Source organism: Monodon monoceros, unplaced genomic scaffold, assembly GCF_005190385.1.
Source record: "Monodon monoceros isolate NGI ecotype Baffin Bay Population unplaced genomic scaffold, NGI_Narwhal_1 Super_Scaffold_20, whole genome shotgun sequence".
Taxonomy (NCBI): Eukaryota; Metazoa; Chordata; class Mammalia; order Artiodactyla; family Monodontidae; genus Monodon; species Monodon monoceros.
Genome location: NW_021703777.1, coordinates 131,551,437 through 131,573,787, shown reverse-complemented (window position 1 = coordinate 131,573,787; position 22,351 = coordinate 131,551,437). Strand labels below are relative to the sequence as shown.

Sequence of the window (22,351 nt, the reverse complement as noted above, 5' to 3'; positions counted from 1 at the left end):
CGTATGTGTCTTCTGAGCTACTTCCTCATTGTTACCTGTGAACGACTGGTAAAAGTGTGGACTCTGGGGTCAGCTTACTTGGCTTCAGTCCTATCTTTACACCTTACCTTCGTGAACACGGGCAAGTTAAGTAATATCTGGATTCTCAGCTGCTCATCAGAAAAATAACACCAGTGATGGTAACCACGTCATAGAGATAAGATTAAATAACGTTATCCACGTAAGGTCCTTGCACAATGTCTGTCATATAACAAGAGTATGTATTTATTTAAGGCTTACCATTTTTATTCCCAATAGTGAGATCCTAGATATAGTCTCTCTGCTTTATAAAGGTTGTTTATTGCTAAAAGCCTATCTGAAATTAATGTATCCAGGAAACGAATGCAAAGAGACAGAGGCGACCCAGGCAGCTGCTACAAAGAACAGTGGAACAATTCACTTTAGCTCACCATGTCGCATCCATATACTGTCCATATATTTTACCAGTTTAGCACAGAGCAGTCAGAAGCCAGAAGCCAGGGAGAACCTGAACCTGGGAGATAACCCAATATATCCAGGCTCGGTCATCTCACTCTGCAGAACAAAAGACAGACTTGAATGACGGAAGTACAGAAAGAAATACCAGTCCTTAAATCATGGTACCAGTTTTCAACACTCCTTGTTGCTGCATTTCAGTTCTTACGAAACGGCATCATTAATAAGTAAATAAAAACTGTATGTCCCTCTGTTTTCATTTTGGTAACATTTAAGGTAAGCAATAATAATAATAATAAGCCCAAATTGATACAAGTAATTCTTAATGCATGAAGTTAGCCATCATTATTCAAAGGAAGTAAAGCTAGACTGAAAGCTTGCTCACATTTCTTTGATGATTACAATGTGGATAGATAGTGTATAAAAACCAAAGTATTGTAGATGTTGTTTCAGAAACTCTGAAAACTTGCAGTTAGTGAATCCCAAATCCCTTTTCAGTATTGTTGGATAAGCAATATACATAGACTTAAATTTCTCTGTAAAGACACATGATGAAACAGCAGTTCTAGCGGCTTGAGGACCTTCACAGTGCCTCTGTACTGGCTACCTTGTTACTTGTTACGCTGTATCCCTTCAGGGTCATAGAGGTACATCTCAGCTGGAATTTGGCATATGGAATAATGAGGGCAATGTCTGGATGCTCAGATAAAGCAGGGTTTTGAGAAACCTTTGAGAGAAATCAGGCTTAACCAGAATTTTTATTTCAGCTGTCTGAGAGGAAAGCAAGGTGAGATTATCCATTCATAATATTTGTTTGATTTTGTCTTCCGTTTTTCTAAGAAAACGTTACAAAATATAAAATTCCCAAAACTCATTTTTTTTCTATTTCAATAGGCATTGAATGTAATGCCTACGCTCTTTATGAACGTAACAAACCTCCTTTCCTCTTCGCAAATATATAGAGGTTCTAAATATGAGAATGCCTCTCTCTTTTCCCTCCTCCTTCCTCCCTCCCTCCCTTTCTTCTTTTTCTTCCTTCCTGCCCTCCCGCCCTCTATTCCTTTTTCTCCTTCCTCGTTTTTCTCCCCTCCTCTCCTTACAACAGCTCTTTTCTATTGTGGAGTACTCTCAAAAATACTCTCAAAAATACTTTGGGGTTTTAGGAGCTCTAGTTAAAAGAAAACAGTGCTCTTTTGTTGTTGGTGGGAACATGCACCCAATTATTTTCAGATCAGTGCTGAATCTCCTTAACTAAAAAAAAAATCCCTTTCTTATCATGACTCATTTATCACAGAGTAATTTACATAGAAAAAGGAAAAGAATCACTGGATGATGAAGATGAACACAGAGTTGCATTAAATTATTCTCAGTATATAAGTGCTTTGTATAGGGGAGAGGAAAAATAATTATTTTTTATCTTTTCACTGATAAAATAATGCACTTGGTGATTAACAATAGACCTGTCTATTTCTTCATGTTTCCAGCTTCAAACATAGATAAAATATTTCTCTTAGCTTCCCCTGTAGCTTATTCAGGGCTCCAGCCTTTCTAATCATTCTCATCATTATTCCTTTGAAACATTTCTTCATTAGTAACCTCCTATCTAACTTTTCATGGTCCCTTATTCTTCCCATCTTTGAGTTGTTTTCAAAAATGAAAATTGCTTTTATTGATTTTTTACTTAATACTTCATGTTCATTATAAAAATTATTTTAAATCATGTAGAAAAATAAATTTTTAAACTTGAAAATTATTCAATATTCTATCATCTGTAGATACCTTCTGTTAATGTTTTAGTAAACACTCATTCAGAATTTTTCCGTTCCTTTCTCTCTGTGTCTTTATCTATCTTTCTATCTACCTATCAATTTATCATCTACCCATCTCTCTGTAATTTGCTGTATTGGTCAGTAAAACGTCATGAACAGTCTTTCGTGGAATAAATATTTAACTGCATCATGATTTTACATGGCTGCATAGTAAACCCTTAAAAAGGTATACCTTAATTAGCCTTCCTTTAGGGGGCTAGGTTATTTTAAAAATTTTGCTATTATACATTGTGTTGATACATTTGCTCCAATTCTTAAATTCTGAAATGAGCTAATGATTGTATCAGGCAACTGGAACTATGAAGATGACTCATTATTGTACATATGGAAAGCTTCCTATTGCAGCCTGAACTGTAAGAATTCTGTGTTTGGTTTTATCCTCCAAGAAGTATTTTCATACATTTTTGTTATTTGCTTAGGGAGAATACACCTTTTTAAAAATAAAGCTTATAGATAATAACTACAAATATCAGGTATGAAGTAGCTTTTTGGGCAGTGGGGGAGGGAGCAAGTAACACTAAGCATAAGGTTTTAGAAAGAGCGTAAAGTTGAAATCCACTGTCTAGAATAAGTCACTCCAGCAGAGTATAGGAGGCACGGTTTGAGAATATCGCCATTCATTTCATTCCTCTTTGGCTGAAGTTGGTTTTTTAAAACTGAGGATCCAGCTCATTCATTGATTCAACAAAACCATGTTGACGATCTTCCTGGGCCAGGGATGAAGCTGGGTACTAGCAAGACAGAGATGAATAATGCTTGTTCTGCCCTCAAGGTTCTCATGGTCCACAGTGCGGGGAGAGTGAATAGTTGAATACTACTCGGGACACTGTGGACAGTATCACCAAGAAAGGGAAATTCTGCTGGCTTCAGACCCACTGTGCATCTGGGAACTCTTTTGGATTCATCCCTTGTAACATTTTTTCAAGTTCCAAAACGTATCTGGGAAGCCTATATACATTTAGGGTAGGATGAAAGTCACTCCTGACTGTGCTGATTGGAACGTGGAAAGGAAATGCAAAAAGTGCTGTCTACAGCTAGTCCTGATGGTGAAGAATCACGTCCCAACTCACACATTGCCCCTTCTTGAGTGTGATGCCCAGCTGGCAGGTGACTATGCACAAGGTCAATCATTGAACGAGGAAAGAGTTGCCAGCTGTATCAAGCTCAAGAGTCACATTCAACAATCTCATTGCATGTGATGACTTCGGGATTTGCTTAGAAGGTATTTTTATATGATTATTAGGACGCTACAGTATCTGTCCACTCTTATTGACATATACAAAGAACAAGAGAGAACTTCTTACTGTTCACAGGTTTCATCCAAGCCTCTGAAACTTCAGTGTGCATAAAAATCACCTAGAGATCTTGCTGAGATACAGATTTGTAGTCCTTAGGTCTGGTGTGGTGCCTGAGATTAAGCATTTCTCAACTGCTTCCAGGTAATGGCAACACTGCTGGTTCATGGATGGCACTTTGAAGAGCCACAACCTAAGACGTCTTCATACCAATGATGATTCACCTTTTCTAACTTCATCTATTTGTTTGCAGCTGTGGTGATGGTCCTAAATGGCATGAGTGTCAGCTGGAGCGCCCGGATCCAGATTTTCCTAACCTTTTGCAAGCTCACAGCAATTCTGATAATTATAGTCCCTGGAATGATGCAGCTAATTAAAGGTAGGGACTGAAAAGTAAATGCTTTTTAAAATACGTTTCTCCTTTTGGTCTCTTCTAACACTAACTTTCGCTTGTACTAGCAGAATCCCTTAATTAGACTCTCTGCTCATGGAACTTAGACTCTGTACTGTCACCTAATTGATTTGAAAGCCTGCAACATTGGGGGTTGAGTTGGTATTTACAGCTGAATGGCAACAAGAGGATTAAGACTGGGCCAAGCAACAAAATAAGGCATCAGTGAATTTTCTCTTGGTCTAAACTATTTGTAGCGAAAACACAAAGGGGGAAAGAAAAATAAGCCATTAGTTTTAACTACAGATAAATATGTCTTCTTATTTTTACTTTAAAGTAGTTCAACCACAGTATTAAAGATTAGAGAGAAAAAGATATCTGGAAAATAATGAAAAATGATGAATAATTCTTTTACGGCTATCATTCCTTTTACCTTGAGAATAGATTCTTGACAGAAGGAGAGTCAGATATGGGAATAGCGTTCGCAAAAAGACAACTATTATCTGACAATAAAGATAGCTGTAAAAATGTAAGTTTTATTGTTACATTATTTTTAATGTAAAATCTGCATTTCTGTGGAGATGTAACACCATTTTCTGGGAGTATTTGCCTTATAGACTTGACTATTAAACAAGCAAAGATGAGATGGTTGAGGGTGATGTCATTTAGAGTTTCAGTTGTTCTAGGTAAGAAGGCACAGGCAATTGCTTGGATTCAGGGGAAGTTGTTGGATGAGAAGGAGGTCCAGGTGAGTTATTTAACTAACAATGGGCACAATGGTAGGAAATAAGTAAGAAAGTGAGATGAAATTGTAAAGGACTGACATATAACTTGGGCATGTTAAGTATTTAATGTTTACATTGATATTGTCTGTTCCAAGAAAGGGAATTTATAGAGAAATTTAATGAAGTGGCAAGAGAAGAATTACACAAGACAAAAGGAAATGCCAAAATTAAGCAAAAAAATCATTGCTGACGGTAGAGGCATTAAACAGTAATAAAAGTGGAACGCATTCGTCATTCTGTAGCTGGGGAAAGGGAGCTGCTGCTGTCCATTTAATAAGCCTTGTGGGAGAGCTTAGAGCTCTCCTGGCTAAATGTTTGCATCAAATCCAGCAACCTCAGCCAACGTAAACACAATGAAGATGTTTAACACTATAGCTTACACTGAAGGGAAGACGTGGGCTCACTCTTCTAATTCACCTTGGCCTCCACAGAGCTGGCCTGCCCATATTTTATCTGACCCATCAGAAATATAGGGAAAATAATCTGTTTTGCTGCTGCTTTCCTTTTCTGGGCTAACTCTTTAGACTTCTGTAAGGAATTTCTTCCATTTTTGGAAAGTGCAGAAACTCTGGGTCACGGACCCTTCTTTTGTTCTAGTTTAGGTTCCAAAAGATGATATACTATCCTTTAAAACAAAGATTTTTTTCTTTTCTTTTTTCTTTTTGATGTAATGTAAGACTGTAGTCAGTTTTTACCACTTATTTATATATGTGTGTGAGGTGAGGTGAGGTTACCCAAGTGGTAGTGTATTGCAAATTCCTTGAGAGCGACAGTTATGATAGATTGTTTAGATTTGTTTTTTGACATTACAATAGAATGATCCTTTAATACTTATGATATTGTTACTGAACCAAACTTAGGTCTGCTTGCCCGATGCACAGCAAAGCCAATCTACTGACACCAAGTTGTGGTGAAGGAAAGTACAGTGTTTATTGCAGGGCCAAGCAAGGAGAATGGGCAGCTCATACTCAAAAGACCTGAACCTCCGGATGGCTTTCAGGAAAGGCTTTTTAAAGACAGTGTGGGGGAGAGGGTCACACAGGGTGCACGATCAGCTCATGCACCATTCTCTGATTGGTTGATGAGGAGGTAACAGGTAAGGTCACAGAGGTCAGCATTATCGATCCTCAGGTTGCAGCCAGTTTGGGGGCCACAAGACTGTGGTGATCATGCAATTAGCTTCTTCCACCTGGTGGGGATTTTAGTATCTGGAAGACAACTCAAGGCTATGACTCAGGATGTTATCTATAGCCCCTGAGGAGTAACTAAAAGACCTTGAGTTCGTTTTACAGCTAAACTATTACTATTTTGTTTTGTCTTGTTTGACTGCTTTCCTTTGTTTCTGCATTTTCTCACCTCTCTGATTAAAATTGCTCTTTGGAACTCAGGGAAGGCCTAGAAGGTTAAAGGTTTTCTACAAACAAGAGGCAGGGGACATGGGGAGTGATCTGTCCCCAGGAAGGCCCCACAGGGTCCTGCTCAGTTTCAATATCAGTGCTTAATGTGACCATGTTTCCTTATATCTCACTTAACAGAGAAGTGACCTGAGAATTTTACTACATTTAAAGTAAATGAAATATTTTGGAGAGTATTCTTAGCAGGTTTATTTACTCTATTACTATAAAACAGTGATTCTCGTTGTCTCTAACTTATCACATATTTCTCACATTAACATGAAACTTCAAGAAGAGAGAAATTTTACTTATACAGATCGTGCATTTATTCTAATCTAATGAGATCCAGAAACTAGCTGTATGTTCTGTATTCTCTTATGAGGGTTTGTTAACTTTCCTTTGAATATAATAACTTTCATCTTCGTGAGACCTCTGTTATGCAGCCGAAATATTCCTGAAACTTAGAAACACCTCTCTTTCTTAATACTCTCAAAATGGCCCTTTTCAGGATCTGTGCTTGGGATTCAGTCTTTGCAAAGTTTGATATCTTTTGGGTTTCCCTGGTGGCGCAGTGGTTGAGAGTCCGCCTGCCGATGCAGGGGACACGGGTTCGTGCCCCGGTCCGGGGGGAATCCCACATGCCGCCGAGCGGCTGGGCCCGTGAGCCATGGCCGCTGAGCCTGTGCATCCGGAGCCTGTGCTCCACAACGGGAGAGGCCACAACAGTGAGAGGCCCTCGTACGGCAAAAAAAAAAAAAAAAAAAATTGATATCTTTTATTGATTATTCAGTGCTGCACTCTTAGGAGTATTGTCCCTTAAGGCCAAGTAGACTACAGATCATGGTAAAGCAATATGCAACAGATGTTTTTACAGGGTTTCCAGTATTTTCCTTCTATGAGGACAAGAGATGTTTTTGTAAAATAGGTATTTCTGAATTGACAGTATCATTTTAAAGAATGAACTGTATTTAGGAATTGGATGCTTTGAGGGGAAAGTCATTTAGTGGATAACTCAATATTCTCCATTTTGGGTCTCAAAACTTGCACGTTATATTGATACATGTGTTGTTGTCTGTACAATGCAGGCAAAAACTGAGATATGAGTGAAGAGAAAAAGGGTCTTATGTATATCATCTACCTCCCATCTACCTTTTATTTTCTTACGGGAAGGTCAGTTTTGAAACAAGTCACATTTCCCATTTAGATCATCTCATTTGCTGTTTTCTTTGGGAAATAGAGACTTTTCGTGCCTAACTTTGAATACTGATTGACTAAAGTAAATCTGAATTTCTATTTTTTAATTATCCAAAAGATATACCGGAAAAGTCCCATTATGATTTATAAAGTAGAGAAAACTGTTATGCATAAAAGTGCTCAGTCCAGGGCTTCCCTGGTGGCGCAGTGGTTAAGAATCCACCTGCCAATGCAGGGGACATGGGTTCGAGCCCTGCTCTGGGAAGATCCCATATGCTGTGGAGCACCTAAGCCCGTGCGCCACAACTCCTGAGCCTGCGTGCCACAGCTAGTGAAGACCGTGCACCTAGAGTCCATGCTCTGCAACAAGAGAAGCCACCACAATGAGAAGCCCATGCACCGCAAGGAAGACGAGCCCCCGCTGGCCACGGCTAGAGAAGGCCCGCGCGCAGCAGTGAAGACCCAACGCAGCCAAAAATAAATAAATAAATTTATAAAAAATAAAAGTGCTCAGTTCACATGTTGATGCAAAAATTTGTTTAAACCTGTTTATTTTAGAGTTCAGTATAGTTTCTTTTCTGTTTCTAGAAGGAAAGCATGCCATTCTCTAGGAAAGGGTCTGCAGACTTTCTCTGTAAATGGGTGGATAGTAAATGTTTTCAACTTTGTGCACCAGTTGGTCTCTGCCAGAACTATCAGCTCTGCTGGAGAGTGAAATTAGCCATAGACTGACGGTATCAGTCATAGGTAAATAAGCGGACCTAACTGTGCTCCGATAAATCTTTCTTCACAAAAGAAGCTTGGGGGTGCGGAACAGATTGCTTCCACGGGGTTTTCCAACCCCTGTTGGTATCTAATGAACTATAGGGAGAAAGCAGAAAGTAAGTTAAATGATCTGAGAAGGTGGTTCTTGGGTTTCATGCCTCCTCATTGAAGATAGACCCTTGAATGTTTCTTCCCAAACATTATATTATCATCATTTTTAAGAATTATGTCACACTCCTAAAAACTATAGTTTACAGACTATCCTTTAGTCTTCTTTCCTGGTCAAACTCTGTTACGAGTAGAGGCGTGCTTAAAAAAACAGATTGTTTTTGAAATGCCATTTTCCTCTTTGCCATGATTTTATTAAAATAAATGTGAGGTAGTGTTAGTGGCAATCAGTATACTTTTGGGACTCCTTCTGTAGAATGGATACAGCATTAATAAAGTTGGGAATGAGCAGAGAGTAAGAAATCTAGGCCTGAAACTGTATAGTTCATTCCCAATCCCCCTCCCCACCCCCGCATTCATGTTTATGGTTAAAGAATGAATAATAACCAATTCTTTGAAAAGTCCTAAATCTTTCTATTCTTATTGTAGGGCAAACACAACACTTTAAAGACGCCTTTTCAGGAAGAGATGCAAGTATTATGGGATTGCCACTGGCTTTTTATTATGGAATGTATGCATACGCTGGCTGGTAAGTTGATATCACTATCAACAGGTGATTTGGGTGGTTCATTAATTCCTTCAAGTACTTTTAAGTGCCAAGCAAGGCGCTAGGCAAATGTGAACAGGGATAATCCAGTGTGACATGCTTTACTTGAAGTGAGAAAGATGATGTGGCTCCCGTCACCAGGCCAATTACCGTGCACACAACTTAACACAAACATCACTGAGGTTTCCAGTCAAGGCAACTACCAGATTTAACCTGATAATGTAAAAAAGAAACAAACGCTGGGTCTTGAGAACCAGTACAAATCACTTATAAGTATGGATCAGTAAGGGCATAAGAGCACCACAAGAAATTAAAGATTAGTATTGATACTTTGTCAGAAAGCCTCCCAGCAGAAGCTACAGAAGTGTACCCAATAGTGATTAATTGATTTACTCCACCTTCCCATGAGAAGGAAATAATTCAGTTACAGAAATGAGTAAGATGTTCCCAGGAGGTAAAATGGTACTCTAAAGGCAGGGAGGAGAAAACGGGATAGTGAAGTCAGGTGTACTAGATAATCTGTTACATTTTAAAGGACCTTACAGATTCCTTAAAATTTCCTCAACACTTGAAAACAAAAAAAATGCAGGAAGGATGAATAAAATCACTGTGCCACAAGTGCATTTCCTTAAATCCCTGTCCAGCTGTGATGCCATTCTGGTTGAAGCATTAAAGCTTTGTATTTATGTCTTGCTTTGTTCAGGAACTTGAATAACAATAATCATGGCCAGGAGAGGGATTTTTTTCCTAATTAAATTTTACTGATCTAATAAGATTTAGTTGAAGCGACTACTGCAAGAAATCCCATTAGGTAGAAAAATACTACTTAAACATCAAAATAATTGTAATGCAATTAAATTTCATTGTTTTGGAATAATTACTAGCACTATTTCTTTTTTATTATTTATAGAGCTAATAGTTGTACAGTTGTGAGAATGTTCTATGAGTCTAAAAATAATGAACTAACTAGCTCAAAAATTATGTAAATTCATTTCAAATACAAATACAATTTCCTTTTGTTTCTTTTGTGTTTAGGATCTTACCTTCCAGCTAATGCATGGAATATAAAGATAGTTTTACCCTGTTAATCTCACTGAATTATAGAGGAGAATTAGGAGAGTACAGGAACGAAAAATTTTAATATGGTATTTGAAACAAAATGTTTGAAGTTCTTAGAAGATTGTAGCTCTAAAATGTCTAGTGTAAAATGTTTGTGTATTCTCGAAATATTTTGATAGCCATTGTGTGTAAGCATTACTCTTCGTATTTTTAAAGTCTTTTTATTTTTGTCCAAAGCACAACGTGGTGCTGAACAAAAAATAGAACGGAATTGTGCTCCCAGGGTTAGCAGCAGAATCATCTATTCTATGGCTATTCAGCCTGATCACAGCTCTGGCACCCTGGGGCACCAGCCAAGCCCTGGGAGGGTCACCAAGAGACACCAGAGCGAGTGGGGGAGGTGACAAAAGCTTTCAGCTAGAGCCAAGTGTTGGGGGCTTGGCGGTATTCAATCAGGAATGCGGAATGTGGAGATCATCACGAGGGAGATTTGATTAATTCTATTGAATGAAGTTTCTTTAGCCTGTGAGTACCATGCGTCTGTTCCCACGGAATCTTAACAGTATTCTTCTATCCAACTCACTCCCCAACTATAAGTGCTGAATGTTCAGGTTAACCTGCTTTATGTAGAGCAAATCTTCTCCACTTCTGTAAGCTTTTGAGGGCTGGTAGATTTCTCCAAGTATAAAGACTCTTTTCATTTTGAATGATCTTATTATCTTAATCTTTAGTTTTGTTGATGCTGAACCCCAAATGTTACTTTTGTTAAAATGATTAGAAATGACAATTCAGGTGATAGTAAACGAGTCCAAAGAACTGCAAAATGGGGTGGAGGACAGGAAGCTTTTATAGGATGAAGAGTAAGGAGCAAAGAAAAGTAGAAAATGAGTATGAAACAAGGAAATAATTATAGACCCCAGAGGCGGCTTGGCGTTTGGAGGTTGAGTGGCTCCGTCTTGGGCCTAGAAATATATTTCAATACTCTGTTTACAGTGTAAACGGGGTTTACGTGAACCTTTGGTCATACTTTTACCCGTCGAATCCTCATGTCCGCATCCTAGGTTAAAGAACAGGAAACTGTTGGTTTTCTTGTGTTCTAGAGGGTTCAATCATAGTGTAGGACATTAAGGCCGGGATTTTCAATGGACTGTTATGCGTTACCAATGGTTAATGTAGGGGAGCAGATAAGTAACTGTATGTCTCCACCAGGCTGTTCTGCCACCTGCATGCTGCTTTGTGGATAGGTAGAAATCATCTACTTGTTACTCCGTGGCCACCAGTCTTAGAAAAAGGGAGCTGTGGGTACAAGAACTAGCCTGTTGGTTTGGAGTGCCGGAGGAAAAAGTTACTCTCTGGATGTAAACGCAACAAGATGGAGACTAAAAGAGTTCCCAAAGCAGGGGGTGTTTAGGCACTTCCCAAATGTGATCCTGCCTCTCTGACCTTTTTTTTTTTTTTTTTGTCTTTCGTGATGGAATTACAAGACTGGGTTGTGGAATTATACATTGGGTGCCAGAAATGAGCCTCCGCTCCCTGTGCTGCTGCCCTGACAATCTTTGATGCAAAAAAAGGAAAGAAAAAAAAAAAAGAGTGTAGGGCGCATTGCAAACAAGGAGACAGAAGCAGCTGTCGTCCTCAGAAGTTAACCACCCAGGGTGTAAGTAAACGCAGCAAGACCCCTGTTGTCTGGGAGGCCCTGTTCCGTTAGTAAGTCACCCCCTATGCGTTGAATAGGAACAAGACGCAGCCAAACCTTGGACCTGAATAGAGCAGGCTGTTGGTTTATGAGGAGTGCTGGACCTTTTTAGAATGATGAAAACTCCTTCACGGAAACATGATTAGGGGGAAAGAAATCATTAACCCAGCCAGGCCACAGAGTTGGGTCAGAACAACTTTTGTATTATTGCCAACGTCTGCATTCAGAGAAGTATGTCCGCCAGTCTCCCTTGTGGCCCAGGGGAACTCAGTCAATTTCAGTCCCATATCCTGATCCCAAGCTAAATATTGCTTGGTGGGATTTTTTTTTTTTTTTTTGAATTGTGTGATAGAAAATAGTTTTTTTGGTCTGTCTTTTTTCTCCCTTTTAAATCCTATCCTCAGTGGATTTAGTCTTTCTAAAGCACCTGCTGGGATTATTTTGTAACATTGTGTCAAATCGAATCTAAAGAATAAGCTTCGTTTCAAAATAATTCACATGGTTGGGTATCAGAATGCATTGCCAGCCTTGCAGTGCCTTTTATACACAATCACGGAAAAGCTGGAACAATGGATCTTATGAACATTCTCTAGAGAACTTGAGGAGATGGGCTATGGACGCATGGCTGGAGACTTAGAGAGCATAAAGGTGTATTTCCCACAGGAGTGAATGTTTGGACCAAAATAAGAAGCTTTCTCCTTCCCACCTCCCACCCTGTCCCAAGCCCTTTCCTTTTCTCTATGGCAAAATATTTGCAATTGCGTTCTTTTTTCATATTTCCTTTCTCGCCTTAACATTGTTGGAAAAAGACCAGTTCTAAAACAACTGTTTAGAAGGAACTGGGTATTTTTGAAGTGAGAAGCCTGGAAATATTTCTAAGTGTGTGTGTGGTTTTTGCGTGGGGTTTTTTTTTTTTAGGTTTTTTGTTTTGTTCATTTTCTTCCTGTACTTCCCACTGCCTTGGGCTTATAGCAAACACATCAGATCCCTCAGAGTGCATATTCCAGATATAAGTATTGATTGTTGCTTGCGTTCCTGGTGTAACTACAACCTCTATTTTTAGAAACTTACTTTCTAGTCATTAAAACATATACTTGGCTCCTCTGCTGACTTTTTAGATCACCTTTGCTGCTACTGTTTTCTCTCAGGTATTCAAATATTTCTACTTAGAACATGGTCCTTACAGTATTAGACACCTGAACTTTATTAAAAGATAAACTGAGGCATGTTAAAATGTTAAGAGTTTGAGCAAAAATCGATATGAATTGACAGCATCCCGTCTTGCAGACAGAAAGGAGCTCCAGGGAGCTGTACAGAAGAGAAGGCTTTTATAGGCAGAAGGCGGTGAGAACAAGGAAGTTATACTAAGCCATAAAACAGCTTAGCTATTACAAAGTTATTTTCATTTAGGGGATGGCAGGGGTCTGTCAGGCAGAATGCTTAGACAATGCAATTCCTAATCGACTGGTTTCAGATTCCATTTCTGGGAGATCTGAAACTTTAAGTGAATTACAGTTCGGTTTGGTGACACGAGGCTTAGCATAAGCGACTCCATTTTGGGCCTGTTGTCTTGTGTTTTGTTTTGTTTTGTTTTACAACCATGAACATCAACTGCCTATTTGTGAATAAAGGTGGAATAAGACAGGTTTTCTCATCTTTGCTTTAAGGTGTGAGATACCTTAATTATATTAAAGGCTGATGGGCTAATATTCCAGCCTCTTGGTTTTAGATGATAGAGAATTTGTCCCTGTAGAACCATGCTTCTGTGGACCTATATAATAGCTATTTTATATTCTAAGGAATAATTAGAGCATAGAGGAATACAATGGAAATATGACTTTTTTACTTTGCGGAAAGTTTCTAAGCCTCTGAAATGGAGAAGTAGAAAGGTCTTTGTATGTCTAGTTCTCTTCGTTACGATCCCTTAGTTCTCCCATCTTCATGATCCAGTTATCTCTGTGTGCTTATTTGAGGAGTCTGCCTCAATTTTACATCTTGGAACCTTGAAAGAGAACTTGAAGGGCTTTAAATGGTCTCGAGAAGTCACTTTAGATTAGAAAAAGAAGTCAAGGATGCAAGGCAATTGACATGCCTGGATGGGATAAGTAATGTCATAAAGTGAGGGAAAGGAATCTGAATTTCTCTAGGGCCATAAATTTACGGTAATATGTGTAATCCTATGGGACTGGAAAGTGAAATATTGTGTGCCTCCAATGCTTCTTGTCATGTAAGAGATGACAGAAGTGTCCAGGATCTGGGGGAAATATTCAAAGTGTTCTGCCCTTTAGTTATCAACTTACAGTGTAATGACTAACAGTGGGCCTAAAATTAGCTGCCTAAATACACACACACACAAAGCAACTTCACCGTTGCTATTATGCATAAGGCATAGTTGCCTTATGACGAGGTTATTTGGGTGGGATGCATATTGGAAAACAGTGCATCGAAAGGAAAAAGCGCAAATTAAGGGCTTCCCTGGTGGCGCAGTGGTTGAGAGTCCGCCTGCCGATGCAGGGGACGCGGGTTCGTGCCCCGGTCCGGGAGGATCCCACATGCCGCGGAGCGGCTGGGCCCGTGAGCCATGACCGCTGGGCCTGTGCGTCCGGAGCCTGTGGTCCGCAGCGGGAGAGGCCACAACAGTGAGAGGCCCGCGTACCGCCAAAAAAAAAAAAAAAAAAAAGTGCAAACTGAGAATTTATTATCCTTTATCCCATTTTTATTTCCTATGTGCCTTCTGTGTTCATATCCAGAAGCCAATCCCCTAAAACTAAGAAATGCTATTATCATGCTTCTATTGTCCTGCAAGTCTTTATCACGCCTACTAAAAGCTGGATTCCCAGAAGCCAAAGGCCATCTTGTACCTACATCCCGTTCTCACTCCCAGGGCACGCTCTGTGCTTCAGAGTACTACGGTGTTGCTCCCACCCCTGTGCACATAGCGCTCTCCCACATCCCCGTGCTCATGCGCTGTGCTCTGCCTAGAATGTCCTCACGCCACTTGGCTGGGGCTAAACATCGAGCATTTTTGAAGACTCAGCTTGGGTGATGCCTTCTCTCAGAAACCTTCCAAGACCTGCCAGTCTGGTTTAGACCTCACCCCTGGCTTCCATGGTAACCGGGCATGCTCTAACACCACTCTATGGACCATTCTATGAACTATGAGCTCCTTGACAAGAAAGATTATAGATTTTCTACTTTTATTTCCCCAGTGACTGACATGTGATAATCTCATACACTGCTGGTAGGAATGCAAAAATGGAGGAAAGTAGTTTGACTATAAACATGTATCTACTCTGTGACCCAGTGATCGTATTCTGAGTACATGCCCAAGAGAAATGATTGCGTGGTCCCCAAAAGAACATATACAAGCATATTTACGGTATCTATATTCATAATAGCTGTAAATTGGAAATGATTCAAATATCCATCAGCGGTAGAGTGTACAGTGTTACATTCATACAATGAAAAGCAACAATAAAGCATGATGAATTACTACAGACAACATGGATGAGACCCACAGACATAAAGTCCAGCAAAAAAGCCAGACACAGTAGAATAAATATTGTATAATAGTTATACAAGCAAATAGTATTAGTCTATTGTAATGAAACGAACAAAGCTAATCTATAGTGGTAGAAATCAGAAGAGTGGTTGCCTTTGCGGGAGGGCGGAGGAGATGATAATGATTGCAAAGGGCCTTGAGGGGACCTTCCAGGGTGCTAGAAATGTTGTATATTTCGATCCTTTTGTCAGTCACCTAGGTGTATACATATGTAAAAATTTATCATTGACTACTAAGATTTGTTCACTTTACTGTTTGCGTGCTCTATATACCTCTATGAAAAAGTTAAGAAATAAAAAAGAGCTCCATAAATACTGCTTAATAGAAAAATGAATTGTGGGAGCTTTGGGTGCTGGAGATTTTCATCTTAGGTTGTTTGTTTATAAAGTTTTTATGATTCTGAGTTTGATTTTAAATATTTAAAATTTCAAACTTTGGGTGATGATCATAAAATATATTAATGGTTTATAATTCATGGATGTCTTTTTAGGTTTTATCTCAACTTTGTTACTGAAGAAGTGGAAAATCCTGAAAAGTAAGTAGCCACAACTACTCTGAAATATTTATAAGGAATGAAATGTAAGGTTGTATGGTTAAAAAAGTGGACCTAAAGAAGGAATTCAGTGAGGGCTAATTAGCTTTCTCGCTATCATCATTCTCTTGGACAGTAAAACTTACTTGATTTTATCATAAATTAGATGTAAATAACTTTATTGTATATTCTACATCCAATATAAAATTGTCTGGTAACCTGAAAGCATAAAAGAATAGAGTTATATTTTAGGTAACTCATTTCATAAAAACATACATACAACTTAAAACGGACTCTTGGATGTTCACAAACGTGCTATGAGATGTGAACTCCGAAAGTTGATTATTTCTAGTAATTCACGTGAGCTTTTTTCAGAGCTATCCAATTAAAGGGAATAATGTAATTAAGGAACAAGTAGTTATGAAAACCTATAAATAAGTGCAGAATATTCCAGGAACCTGTAAATTTGGGGAGCTGGATGACTGCTTTTCCTTTTTGTTATTGGGAAAAATCATCCTTTGGATGATTAGGTGATTTGGTGATGATTTATATAATGTTTCAGAATGAACTATTTTTAACCTAGAACTTTGGAAACTGAACTATTTTGATGATTTGTCTAAAAACTTGACTTTTTACAGGAAAATCGCATAATCCACAGCCAGAAAAGGGAAATTTTAAGTAGTACAGTGTAAGATAAAGACAGAATTTTAGAGTTATTTAATTCATCTGACTTTTATGAAATATCTCTACCATGTTCCAACTCTTGTGCACCATCTGACATGATGAATAAGACGTATTCAAGATTCCATTGTCTAGTCATTGAGTCAAATGTGTAAACAAATAACTAACATGGTGTGATTGGTACCATAGTAGATTATTTTCCCCATTTGACAGAGACGAAAGGAGAAAATATTTATCTAGGGAGATGTTGCTTATATAGAGACTCAAATGGTAAGTAGGTGTTCCTTAGGTAATTATAGGAGAGAGAGAGAGAGAGAGAAGGGAGAGGAAGGGACAAACTTCCAAGAAAGGGAAACAAGTACAAAGGTGAGTCAGTATGAAGTAGCCTGGACTTCAGAGAACATGCTTAAGGGTTGACAATTCATATTAAGGTAGAGTAAAATTTGGGCAGCAAGTATATTGGTAGCCGATTAGATCTGGCCAGGTACCAGAGTTGTCAGAATTTTGAATACGCAAACCAGTAATTGAGGTTCAAATAGTGTTTCATACTATCTGATTTAACCATTATGCAAATCACTATGTAATTTAAACACGTGAAATGGTTATTTTATTGAGAAATATGATAAGTTTCTAGCAATGTTTTCATATTTATACCTGGAATTGTGGTAGAGAACATACATTTACCGGGAGCTAGTTCTTTCTAGCATTGCTCTGAAGTGATAAACTACGTTATGACTCTAAATCCGCTGATCACAGAGATAAATGGGTTGCCCTGCCTTTTAATTTTTTGCAAATAATTAGTGTGTAAGTGGCAATGAGGAGGAAAGACTCCTCTTACTAGATTTTATGTAAAGTATTTATTGAGTCTCCATTGTGTGAAAGAGATTACTATGGTTTATGGCTATCGTTTTTTTCGGGCCTCTCACTGTTGTGTCCTCTCCCGTTGCGGAGCACAGGCTCCGGACGCGCAGGCCCAGCGGCCATGGCTCACGGGCCCAGCCGCTCCGCGGCACGTGGGATCTTCCCGGACCCGGGCACGAACCCGCGTTCCCTGCATCGGCAGGCGGACTCTCAACCACTGCGCCAACAGGGAAGCCCTATGACTGTCTTTTTTAAGTCTACAAACATTTTAAAGAGACCAATTACTAAAATCCAATATCAGAGAATATTTCTTACGAAAAGAGTGGCAAACTGTAGGCCTGTGGATGTGACCTATAATGGAACAGTTACATGGTACATCAGTGGCATGGAGATAGTTCATATTCTCATTTAATGTTATTTAATAATTTAGGCATAGATTTTGTTTTCAATATGTACAATTATACTATTGTGCATATTCAAACTATGCCATTATTAGCTTGATCTGAATTTCTGATGCATTCTGCCAGAGAGGTATGCCAGTTTAGGATTCTCTCTCTCCCTCTTTCTTCTTCTTAATTTAAGAGGCTTAGTTTCACACATTGATAATGTTCATGATCAAGATATACAAATACTAAAGAACAGGGATGTGTTGATTCGGGGTTTGTTGTCTGCTGTTGCAAAGAAATTTCCTCATCTCAAAAAGTGAGAAGAATAATAGCACCTACTTCATTGGGCTGTGGCAGTGAGTACGTAGATTAGTGACTGTTACTTTTTAATCTCTACATAATTGGTTGTTGCTACTATTACCATATCCTTATTTTAGGAGCAAGGTAAAATGTTACTCCCATCAGAGTGTTTCCTAGGTTTCAGGATCCTAAGCAATTCTCTTTCTTCAGTGTTTTAGAAAGAAAGGCAAAAAAATTTTCACACCATATTGAAGCCTGTTGTATAAGACTAAGATTGTTATCACTGGTTACACTGGATGAAATATTGTCATTTTCTGGAAATCATGATTCTGCAAATTTCATGAAATATTCCTAGAATACTTTTAATTTTAAACTTATATTTTAAGCTCTTAAACTTAGGAACTTTTCAGGAGAGAGTACAAATCTCTAGATTTTTAGGTCAAGATAATGAGTAACCGCCAAGACAACTTGAAGAAAGAAACCTCTGATACCTTTTGGTTCTTTTATGCTAGGTACTCAGATATGCAATGTTTGCATGGAGGAGTCTGTGTAAAACTCAGACAACACATTTATTTTCTCAAAATCAGAATATGAGAAATCTCCAAAATCCCCTTAATGGAAAGGAAAGGTAAAATTTGTACTATGTATTTATCAACCAAAGAAATCCAGGGTTTTGAGCAATTTATTCAACGTCTTAATTTTAAAAATAGCATTTCCCTGAAATGTTGACAATTTTTCCAGGTCTTTTAAAACTAAATCTTATTTTTTAAACACAGAGAATGGTTTGGGAAATATTGATGATCGAATATTGAGAATAGATGGTAAAATTATGTGGACCTTGTCCAGAGGTGTAATTTGTATTATTTTGTAGGGAGACCGGCTCCAAAGTACCTTTAGATACAAGGGAGAATAATTATAATTCCATCTCCTTTGTGACGTGCCGAGATAAATGTGTTTGCCCGTCAGTCACGGGTGCATGTGTCCAGGTGTGTTTGTAATGGGCAGCATTCAGCAGCTTGGTGAAATGAGTCATCAGCTGGAGATACAACCCTTTTTACTGTCCTCCTCCACCTAGGCAATAAAATTTCCCTAAAATTGTGACCTGATAGAAAAAGGGATCATTAATTTAGATCAGTGAAAACAGCAATGTGAGTTAAAATATATAGGATGTGGAATAAGGTTTCATGATCACAATTGGCTACCCTTTACATATAATTTAATTTCAGTGGAAATCTTTCAAATTAGCTAACATTACTTTATGGAATAATTTCTGAACTGCTATTATGAGTATGACTTACAGAACAGTTCCTTAATATCGTAACAAGTGGGAGATAAACTGGGAGATTAATGCAATCCAAATAACTAGCTCGTGGCTTTTTCTATTCTTAAGTTTCATCTATTCTTTAAAGCTTGTAAAGCACTAATCCTAAAAATTTGGGCAAAATTCCTGTTCTGTGATTACATTTGTAATGCTAAAAAATGTTCCCATGGTCTGTCTTTTAATTTGTGTTTTCTTCTCTAAGAGTAGCTTTGGATCTATGGGAGTAGTTACCCTTTACGAGGTATTTAACATTTTTATTTGAAAACACAGTGATTATCACTGAAGTTTTATAGAAATGTAAAAGTATTTCATTGAATAATTATTTATAGCATGCTAACTGGCTCCACAAACAATAAATATTAGAGTAAGAATAGTATTTTGGGGAGCACATATATACAAAGTTTGGACCATGAAGGTGATAGAATCCCAAGGAATATATGAATTTTAAAATGTTATTTTCCCCCCAAATGAAGTATGTAGTGCTAATAATTGCTAATGTGTACACTTGTTCTTAAAAACCAAAGGGTTTTTATTTGCAAATATAATGAGTTTTGCTTTATGACATTAATTTTGTGGCAACTGTGCAATCGATCACTGTTCAAAAAGTTACACGGTGCGAAGAACCTATCACTGAGATGTATAATGTTTGTAATTCTGCTCTCGGATGGATAAATCATGTCTCATGTTCATGAAAGCCAAGAAACGAATTGCTTTACTTTGACCTTGCGGGTCTGAGATTAGTCAGTCTGTCTATCAGACTCGTTCCAGCGTTCTTCTCACTTCATTTATTCCTTCTGTTCTGAATAGTTGGAAACACTAGACTTGAAGGAAGTCAGTAAACCTTGATATCATCCGTCATTGCTGAAGAGCAGGCTATCAACTCTCTGTGAATAATCAACTTTAATAGAAGGTTTAAATAATCAGGGTGTCATGTTTAATTAATACTTTGCCTGCTTTCAATTTATATTAATTGAAGCCTGAAAGTCATCACACCTTGCACCAATGATAACTTAGAAGAAGAGAAATTTGGTTTGGGAAAAATGCCCCAAAACCTTTAAGGTCTGTGATCGACCACAGGGGCTCATAAACGGTCCACTATCACATTACTTGCATTCCATTCAGATGGTGCCATCTTAAATTCATAGCATATATGTTTTAATCCTCACTGACTTATATTAAGCCAGAGTAAAGGCATTTATTAATAATATTTTACTGTTTTATAAGGCCTGTTGCTTATAGGACATATACAACTGTTAACATGACTGAAAATACAGCAAAACAAAGCAATTTAAAAATCTTGCCCAAATGTGCCGTAGCACAGTTGCATGACAGAATATGAAAAGTTGACTTGAAGTCTTTTATCTTGCATATTGGCATTTTAAGGATGCAGTTTTCTATGAGAGGCAAATTTTCCGCTTTCTATGCTTTCTAGCTTCCTAATGCAACAGTTGCTAGAAAATAGCATATAATGTATACACGTGCAGCTTACAGTAATATTATGTTTTGTGATCTTTTTGTTAAAAAGTAATGTTATCTACTACATTCTTAGAATATTTTCAAACTGTCTTTTACAAATACTCAAGGGATATATGTTCTTAAGGTAGGCAAACTCATTTTCACAGTTACCTCACTATAGATAAATGTAGATAGAAAAAAATAGGGATTATTAAGCAGAATTAATTTGCAAAAAGAATTTGCCAAATGAACTTCTTAGAAATGACGTCTCCTAACCAGGTTAATTTGTAAAATTGAATTTATACCAAAATTTACAAAGATTTCTTTGGCAAAATGAGGCATCTCTTTATTAATGACAACAAGACGTTGTTAGGATTATCTTAATATGTGACAGTGTTTCTCTTCAGTTGTTGAAATAATTGAAACCTAAATTAAAATCACTCTATTTTATGCATTTCTTCTGGAAATATATATATACGAAAAATTTGGTAAATCCATTTTTAAATATAGTGGTTGAGGCACTGAGGCAGACAAAAGATCAGAATTTGTCCAGATGACACAGAGAAGAAATGATTCTATGTTCAGACAACAAGGTCACCAAGTTACTCTGCCTTTGTGCAGTTTGAAAATTTCTCACTGATGGAACATGAGGTTGATGTACCCTGGGGTCAAAATTCTTGCATTTCTCAGCTTCACATATGCATAAAAAATACGTCTGGCTCAAACACAGTTTGTTCCTGTAAGGCTGAAATGTCAAATAAGTGGTGCAGAAATTACAGGATTATGTTATAGTATTTTATCAGGCAGTAATCAAAGAAGACAGATATTAATCCTTCAAGCGCTTTGTGGAAGACATTTAGATATTTTTTAAAAAATTTTAAGGATTCTAACCCCATGATGAGGCAAAAATTTGAAGGTCAGTGCTTTTGACTGCTTTACGTCCTTTCACATTAGTTGTTTCTAAATTTGAATTTTAGCTTTATTGAAGTTTATGTTTTGAGTCTAGAATCATAAACTCGTGTTTTAGGAGCAATAATAGTGGCTGATTTAATTCTACCCTGTGTTTCTGATCTCATTAATTATCCATAAAATATGAGACCACAAGTGAATAGAATCAAAGAACTTCAGAACCAGAGGAGGACCTTGGACGCTGTATAATCTAGCTTTTCACCAAATGCGCGAATCTCCTCCATAATATCTTTAAAAAGATGTAATTCATGTAAAATACAATGAGAAACTTACTAAAACCTCTTTGACTGGGCTACCAGTATTTTTTACCTGCATATGTTGATTATCAACCTGCTAATTTCTTTTTTTGCTACATCTTTATTGGAGTATAAATGCTTTACAATGTTCTGTTAGTTTCTGCTGTATAACAAAGTGAATCAGTTATACGTATACATATATCCCCATATCCCCTCCCTCTTGAGCCTTCCTCCCACCCTCCCTATTCCATCCCTCTAGGTCATCGCAAAGCTTCGAGCCGATCTCCCTGTGCTATGTGGCTGCTTCCCACTAGCCATCCATTTTATATTTGGTGGTGTATATATGTCGATGCTACGCTCTCACTTCATCCCAGCTTCCCCTTCCCCTCCATGCTCTCAAGTCCGTTCTCTACATCTACATCTTTGTTCCTACCCTGCCACTAGGTTCATC

At 38.0% G+C, this 22,351-nt stretch overlaps 1 protein-coding gene across 1 annotated transcript in view; it reads left to right on the top strand.

Annotated features, from left to right (window-relative positions):
- Positions 1-22,351, top strand: part of SLC7A11 (solute carrier family 7 member 11) — an 84,711-nt gene that overhangs the window by 11,290 nt on the left and 51,070 nt on the right. The window contains exons 4-6 of the mRNA XM_029235664.1: positions 3,852-3,977; positions 8,725-8,824; positions 15,650-15,694. Coding sequence (XP_029091497.1) covers positions 3,852-3,977; positions 8,725-8,824; positions 15,650-15,694 — 271 coding nt within the window. The remainder of the gene's footprint in view (positions 1-3,851; positions 3,978-8,724; positions 8,825-15,649; positions 15,695-22,351) is intronic.